General features: G+C 57.4%; 2 protein-coding genes across 2 annotated transcripts; both read left to right on the top strand.

Moving 5' to 3' along the window:
- Positions 1-1,742: 1,742 nt before the first annotated feature.
- GJB5 (gap junction protein beta 5) lies at positions 1,743-2,564 on the top strand (the record flags this gene model as incomplete). The annotated part of the gene is made up of 1 exon (XM_082679087.1): positions 1,743-2,564. The coding sequence occupies one exon, from the start codon at positions 1,743-1,745 to the stop codon at positions 2,562-2,564; it is 822 nt and encodes a 273-aa protein (XP_082535213.1).
- A 3,150-nt stretch (positions 2,565-5,714) lies between these two features.
- Positions 5,715-6,503, top strand: GJB4 (gap junction protein beta 4; the record flags this gene model as incomplete). Its single annotated transcript, XM_082679089.1, is given in 2 exon segments — positions 5,715-5,819; positions 5,823-6,503. Coding segments are annotated over 2 exon segments (786 nt in total).
- Positions 6,504-8,314: the final 1,811 nt, after the last annotated feature.

The raw sequence follows: 8,314 nt of genomic DNA, 5'->3' as shown, positions 1-8,314 counted from the left end.
CTGGGCTAGAGCCTCCTTGGGCGTTCCCTGAGAAGCTGCCAGGAGTTCCACCCACCTTAAGCAGGACTGAGCAAAGACAAGCGGATGACTCAGAGCCGGGGCCCACATTCTTATGTAGACAGGACAGTGGAGAGACAGGGCAGGGAGCAGAGTCACCCCCAGCCTCCCCTACTGGGGATTCACCTGGTGGAGGAGGGAGTGGACACAGCAGGCAGCTTCCCGAAACCCAAGGAAAGGGGCCCAGGCCCAGAGTGTGGGCTCCGAAGCCAGCCTGCCTGGGTTCAAATCCCAGCTCTGCCGCTTACCAGCTGTGTAACTATGAGCAAACCTCTCTGTGCTCCACTTTCCTCATCTGTAAATTGGGAATAAAACATATACCCTTTTATACAGTTGCTGTATTGATTCATGCAAAGTGCTCAGAACAGTGCTGGCGCTGCATAAACACCCGATAAATGCTGGCTTTTATCACTACCCTGCCCATCTGCAGTGGATCACACAGCTGGTGGAGGGGGTGGCGGGGGCAGGACAGCACAGTCACCTTTGGCCTAGACCAGCACTAACCCCTTAGAGCAACAGGCTGTGCAGACAGGCTCCCTGAGGTCCCAGGGAGCCCAGTAGGGTAAGACCACCGTGCACAGGTCTCAGTGGACCGCCCCCAGGAGCCAGACAGAGGAATTCCAAGAGAGGCCGTGGGCGCCCCTCACTCTGAACCATAGTCACATTCCCTAATTGGAGGTAAATCTGATTCCTGTGTGTTCATCACACCAAACTCGCCAGCAGAACTGACCAGAGCGGCATTTCCCATTTCGGTGTCTTGACAAGGCTGTTCTACAAGATGACAAAAAAGGGTTCTACAGTCAAAGGAGTTGGTGCAATGCTGCATATTCTGTCCTCCTTTGGGAGATTCATAATGTGAATTTATTAGCATGGTCAAGTAAAGGGACCTATTTAACTGTGCGCTGAACATAGTGCTTGACTACTTTTCTTGAACACAGAAGAGAATCCTTTTCTCTTGCTGCTTCTGTTGCCAGCCTATTGAGCAGGGTTCCATGGAACACCAGTTTGGGAAGCACAGGAATACCAGGCTACTCTACGAAGCCTATTGTATCAATATCAAGAGAATCATCGCTTTTGTTTCAGCTGCATTGCCATTGGCCTTGCTTCAAGTGAGCCGCACGTGAGCAGGACACTGCCTGGATATTTATGGTGTTACACCAGACGGGAGTTTGGGGACGAGGTTCCAGCCTCCTCTCTAGCCCCATCCCCCAAACCAAGTAAAAGGCAAAGAGCGGGTTCCCCTTGGGAGGAAGCTGTCTAAGGGGAGACAGCCTAGCTCAGAAAGGAAAGGAGAAGTCATCCCCAGGTCTGACTCGCTGAGGAGGAGGGCCATGGTTGGGAGAGAGAGGGAAGTCAGCATGTCCCACCTCCTTAAGACCTGGGAGGACGAGTGGCTCCCCGGACCCGCCTTCACCCACTGCTATGGGGAAGAGTTGGGTTCTGGGCTGAATGACCTGTGCTCAAGGCCCAGCTCTGCACCTAATCATGTGTGACCCTGCACAACCCCTCTGAACCTCAGTTTCCCTCAGCTGTAAAGGGGACGATAATAGAACCTAGCTCCGCCGTGGCTGGGAGGATCCAACCCAGTGACACTGTCCTATAAGGTGCTGAGCGTGAGCGTTCTATAAACTTGGGAAATGACAGTCATCCTCTCCCTGCAGTAGCGGCCGACGCCCGGGGCCACCATGAACTGGGGGATCTTCGAGGGGCTCCTGAGCGGGGTCAACAAGTACTCCACAGCCTTCGGGCGCATCTGGCTGTCCCTGGTCTTCATCTTCCGCGTGCTGGTGTACCTGGTGACGGCCGAGCGCGTGTGGAGTGATGACCACAAGGACTTCGACTGTGATACCCGCCAGCCGGGCTGCTCCAACGTCTGCTTCGACGAGTTCTTCCCCGTGTCCCACGTGCGCCTCTGGGCCCTGCAGCTCATCCTGGTCACGTGCCCCTCGCTGCTCGTGGTCATGCACGTGGCCTACCGCGAGGCCCAGGAGAAGAAGCACCAAGAGGCAGCAGGGAAGAACGGCGGGCGCCTCTACCCGGACCCCGGCAAGAAGCGGGGCGGGCTCTGGTGGACGTACGTCTGCAGCCTGGTGTTCAAGGCCGGCGTGGATGCCGCCTTCCTCTACGTGTTCCACTCGTTCTACCCCAAATACACCCTCCCTCGCGTGGTCAGGTGCCACGTGGCTCCGTGTCCCAATACGGTGGACTGCTTCATCTCCAAGCCCACGGAGAAGAACATCTTCACTCTCTTCATGGTGATCATGGCCATCGTTTGCATCGTGCTCAACCTGGTGGAGCTGGCCTACCTGGTGAACAAGAGGTACCGGGAGTGCCTGCTGGTGAGGAAAGCCTGGGCCATGGGCCTGGGCCACCGCCGGAACTGGGCCACCGCTTCCTCCAAACAGGACGACCTCCGCTTGGGCGACCTCACCTTTCTGGGCTCAGACGCTCCCCCTCCTCTCTCACCAGACCACCCTCGAGACCACGTGAATAAAACCATCCTGTGAGGGGCTGCCTGGTCAGGCCTGGGTTGGAAGGACCCGGCAGCCAAGGTGCAGCCTTGGGGGTGGGAGCGCTGTGCGGGGAGTGGGGACAGGCAAGAGGGAGGGTCCGACGACCTGGGTTCAGATCCCTTTTCCCCAGCTCCTACCACCTACCCCAGCTGTGTGGCTTTGGGCAAGTTACCCCTCGGAGCTGAACCTCGGCTTCCTTTTGTGTACAACGGAGATGATGAGGCACCCCCCAACAGGGCTGCCGCTGTGAGGAGGGGCTTAATATGAGAATGGATGTGCACATGCCTTCAGTGTGTGGTGCCCACGGTCAGGGCTTAATAAAAGTCAATTCATTCACTGATTCAAGGTGACCTTTGATCCTTCGACCTTTGCGAGCCTTATCAGGTCATGGGGTCAACGTCTCTGCCCCTGCAAAGGGCTGCACTTGATCTAGCCAGGTAAGAGCGCCCCCAGCACTCCTGTGGGTGTCATGCCCCTTGCTCGTGCTCAAGTCTAGCCTTTATCCCCAGTTGCAGTTTTAGGCCCATGGGTTGTCTGCAAAGAGAATGGAGCTTAATTACATGGGGAACCGCGTGTCTCGGTGGAAAGTTAATGGACTTTTGAGTCATAACACTTGCATTTGAACACAAGTGCCAGTGGAACTCTGAGAAAGCGACTACAGCTCCTCTCCAAAATGGGTTAACGATGCTGAGCTGGTGGGGTCGTGAGTCTGGATGAGCTCACGACTGCGGATGGGGTTAGCCGGCTGTAAAAAGGTCACGTAAGCATTAGTCACTGGTGTTAGGAAGTGCTCTATAAATGCTTGTGGGAAATGAGGCAAAGGAGCCCCTCCCTGGCTGCACATTAACGTTCACTGTCCCAGGCCCAAGGCCTCTCTGCAGCCCCCACTGCGTCACACTCCGACTTCCCTGGAAACCCAGGCCCACAGAGGCTGGGCAGGGAGGCTATGCATTTCATGCTGCGACCTGCATTCCTTGTCTCCACCAGGGCAGCGGTGCCCTTGTCCAGAGAAACCATGGGCAGGCCCTCCCACGCCCTACACAACTCACCAGCAGCCCAAGCTCTAGTCCCCAGAAATGCCCTGCCAGGGTAGAATGCAATCCTGGACTGGATCATAGACCCATAGATGTCAGCTGCTGAGGGCCTCAGAACCAGGCTTCCAGAGAAAAGGTAGGAGAGAGGCCTGGGGACAGGGGGACGGGGGCAATAGGGCAATGGGAGGGGGACAGGGGCAATGCCATCTGGTGCCAACCAGGTCCCGAACACGAGGCTACCAGGCTCCTGCGCCTGCTCGGGCAGTGTCCCTGCCAGCACGGGGAGCCAGACCCAGCCATGCCTGGCCAAGCTGCAGAGAAGGCGTGGGCCAGGGGAGAAGAGACACGGGTGTTTGCTCTGAACGTGGGCCCAGCAAGCCCGCCCGCCTACCTGCCTGCCCACCCGATCGCTCTCATTTGGTTCACTGGCTCAGACAGCTCCCCCAGCAGGGGAGTGAGGAACAAAAGCTGCCTCCAGGAGGCCCTCAGGCAGATGGGCAGACAGACCGGCCCAGGGGCAGGAGACTGGCTGCTAGACCCAAGAAAGGTGAGGACCAAATCGGGAAGGAGGCTGGTCTGGGAGGCAGGGATGGGCTGACGATCCCCAGGGGACCTCGGGCTGTGGGCCAGACTTCAGGGAGGAGTAGGGGGGACAGAGGATCTCTGGAGAAACCCCAGCGAAGCCCCAAGGAGGGGAACGAATGTCCTGCCAGACCAAAGGGAGGACAGAAGACTAGAGAAGAGATAAATAAGAGGAGGGATGAGGAAGAAGTGGGGTTTCGACTGGGTTTAGCAAATGTCTATTGTGTGTTCACTGTCTATTGCTGAGTCCTGGGGAATCAGAGACGAATGATATGCGGAGGCTGCCCTCCAGAAGCTGACAGTCTGGCACGGAAAACAGGTGAACAGACCATTTAAGTACCGGTGAGGCATTCTTCCAGAAACGATGGAGGAGGAGGCTCAGAAAATGTCCCAAAGGCACAAGGTTTGAAGATGCTGATACCTGAGTCAGGGATAGGGGAGGGCCCAGGGCCAGAGGTGGAAAACGATGTCACTGCAGGTAAGGGGTGTGGAGGATGGAGCACGCAAGACACAGCCTGAATGAAACAATGGCCTGTGTGGGCAGCAAACAGCCACTGAGCAGACGGAGAGGGGAGATGTCCCTGAAAGAAAAGGTAGATGGTGGGGGGAGGACCGTGCCAGAATCTTAGCTCTGTCCCCTCCCCAATTCCTCCCAAAGGCTGGAATGGTTGGAATTCCAGAGGAACCCACTGTGGTCAGGACAGTCAGCCCTCAGGCCCAGCACCAAAAGAAGGGGTGGCAGGATGATACCAAGCCACCATGGTTCCAAAGAGCCTGTTTCATTTGGAAGGGAATGTCAGGGTGGGGGACATCCTGGAGCCGGAGAGGAGAATGAGGATGGATATCACTCCGGGGTCTGCCCACCAGGCACAGGGCCTGGCTCATGCTGGCGCTCAGTTGGAGAAAGTTGAAGGATAAAAATCCACATCCCTCAGATTTCCCTGGCGGTCCAGTGGTTAAGACTCCATGCTGACACTGCAGGCGGCACGGGTTCGATCCCTGGTAGGAGAAGCTCTGCACGCTATGCCATGCGGCCAAGAAAAAAAGATGCACATCCCTCCCGTCCTGCCGGGTCCAGCCCTGGGGGCTGATGGGAGAGCAGATCATCCAACCCACACTTTGTTACTGTTCCTTTAGAAATCATGTGACGCCGCAGGCCTGAAGGTTGGAGTCGATGAGGTTGGTGGGCACATCATGCAGGATGATTACCCGTCACATGTATCTATTACTTTGTAGAATAAAATATGCCCTGATTTTGGAAGATGGAAGTTCAAGACCAGCTCTGCCACTTCCAGCCGTGGGCCTTGGGCGTGTTCCTCTCTGGGCCTTAGCTTACTACCCCGTGAACTGGGGACAATGGCAATCCTTACCCCCACCGAGTCATTGCCAGTGTGGACATGATGATACGGTGGTCGTGAAATGGTTTGCCAGTCACACCCTTAATGAAGGTTCCCATTTCCAGGTTCTCCTAGGCCTTGGGACCCCCTGGTCTAGATCATCCACACGAGGAACAAAGGCCACAGTCAGCATGAACTGGGCGTTCCTGCGGGGCGTCCTGAATGGGGTGAACAAGTACTCCACGGCACTGGGCCGCATCTGGCTGTCCGTGGTCTTCATCTTCCGCGTGCTGGTGTAGTTGGTGGCGGCCGAGAAGCTGTGGGATGATGAGCAAAAGGGCTTCATCTGCAACACCCGCCAGCCGGGCTGCGCCAACGTCTGCTACAATGAGTTGTTCCCCGTGTCCCCCGTGCGCCTCTGGGTCCTGCAGCTCATCCTGGTCACGTGTCCCTCACTGCTCGTGGTCATGCGTGTGGTCTACCGCCAGGAGCGCAAGCGGAAGCACCGCCTGAAGTACGGGCCCGACGTCCCATCCCTATACAACAACCTGGACAAGAAGCGGGGCGGGCTCTGGTGGACAGACCTGCTGAGTCTCCTCCTCAAGGCGGCCGTCGACTCTGGCTTCCTCTACATCTTTCAGCGCCTCTACCAGGACCATGACATGCCCCACGTGGTGGCCTGCTCCGAGTCGCCAGGCCCCCGCACTGCGGACTGCTACACCTCCCGGCCCGCGGGGAAGAAGGTCTTCACGCACTTCATGGTGGCCGCAGCCATGCTCAACCTCAGTGAGGTCACCCACCCGGTGGGCAAGAGGTGCCTGGAGACCCTTGGCTCCAGAGGCCGGGGGTCTCAGCGCTGGACTCACCTGCCCGAGACAGGCCTACCGTATGCCCTCTGCCAGGGGGAGCACCCCCCGGATGGGAACTCTGTCCTAATGAAGGCTGGATCAAGCACAGTGGATGCAGGTGGGTATCCATAACCGGTGAGGTCAGCAGCTGAGACCACCAGAGCCTCTGCCTGCTCCCTAAGGCCACGGCAGGGCAGGTGAGGAACGTGGGTGTGGAGCTCAGGAGACCCACCCAGAGGCTAATGCTGGGAAGCAAATTGGTCTCTGGGTCCTCAGCCCCAGGGAAGGAAGGTTGATGGCTGGAGGGGATTTTATATATGGTGATAGGGTATGTCAAACCCTTAATAAATATGATTTTCTCAGTGTTTTGCAGACCAGGGAGGGAGTGATGGGAAGGAAAGCAGGGGGGTTCACAATGGACCTTGGAGAGGAGGCCGAGACCGCTCAGTGGGCCTCTGAGCCTGGAACCTCAGATCCAGGTTTACCCATCACACACACACACACACACACACACACACACACACACACACACACAGGCACACCACACTCACACACCCACACCACACACAGAGCATGCCCCCAGGACATGGTGGGAAGCCCAGAGGCTGACCCAGGTGTCTCTGGACTCTGCAACCAGCTGGTCAAAGCAGGAGGGGAGGGACCCCAGGAGACCCTGTGCCAGCATGAGTTGGTTCTCAGTGAGTGTCACTCAGATGAGTGCACATGGCTCCCCCATTCCGGCCTCCCGAACCCTGCCCAGCACAGGTCCCCAGAGGTAAGTCCCTTGGAGGGTAGGAGAGGCAGGCCTGCTGTGCGTGGGGCAGTGCCGAGAGCACGTCCCGGATGGGCAGTCTGCCAGTGTGTCTAGGAGGCCCACGCCCACAGGCCAGGGACCCACGGACAGCATCCAAGCTAACGGGCCCCTCACAGATCCTCAAGGATGAGGAACTTCCCTTCTCTTTACTGGCTACACAATCCCTCATCCTCCCCTATACACACCACTCAGACCTTGACAATGGCCAAAACCAGCCTAGACTTGCCCTGAGTCCCAGAACACACACAAATGGCTCATGGGACAACCATCTGGGAGACCCCCAGGCATCTCCCACTCGGCAACCCCCAAACTGACCACATCATCTTCCCCAAACCTGCCCTCCTCAAGGATCACCACCCCCCCCCCATGAATAACACTGCCATCCGCCCAATTGTCTAAGCCAGGAGCTAGCCTGACATCCTCATCTCCACCCCATCTCCCAGCCCCTCACACCCCACCTCCCAGTACAGCACCAAATCCCACTAATTTCAACCCCTAAATGTTTCCTGAATCTACCTCTCCTCTCCCACCCCACAGCCTGACCACCTCCCACTGGGCCTCTCCCATCTGCCTTCCTCTACGGGGACAGAGCGGTTGTGTACGAATCTGACCACATCATTCCTCCTGCTTTGACAGTCTTTCCAGCATGGCCACCACTCCCATTGCCCTCCACCTGGCCCCACTGACCTCCCCATCCTCACCCCCACCCTCCTCATACCATCATAACACACCAAAGGGCTTGCGGATCTCCAACCAGACACATCACGCTGGGTCGTGCGGGAGCTTTTGGACATGCTGTTCCCTCTGCTGGAATGCCCTTCCTCCCTCCGCTAGGACGCTTCCTCAAACCCCAGGGACAGCCTCAACCACATTCTCCGTGCGCCAGCCTCGCCTGTACCTCTGCCATTCTCCCCGAATTGGAGGGGTCCCCTCCGCGTGGGTCTGTAAGCCCTTCACGCACAGGACCATGAGTCATCCAGCTCCCTGCTGCCTTCAATAAAAGTTTGTTAAATGAGTGAAGGGGCGATGAGCTGCTTGACAGAAGGGACCGTGTCTCGTTTATCTGAATCTGAATCCTCCACCACACCTAGCCCAGGGAGTTCAGCATGGTGTTTCCTTGCTTGTGTGT

Source organism: Grampus griseus (assembly GCF_964374135.1).
Source record: "Grampus griseus genome assembly, chromosome: 1".
NCBI classification, from domain to species: Eukaryota; Metazoa; Chordata; class Mammalia; order Artiodactyla; family Delphinidae; genus Grampus; species Grampus griseus.
The sequence above is the reverse complement of the archived record's forward strand: the minus strand, read 5'-3'. Positions and strand labels throughout refer to the sequence as shown.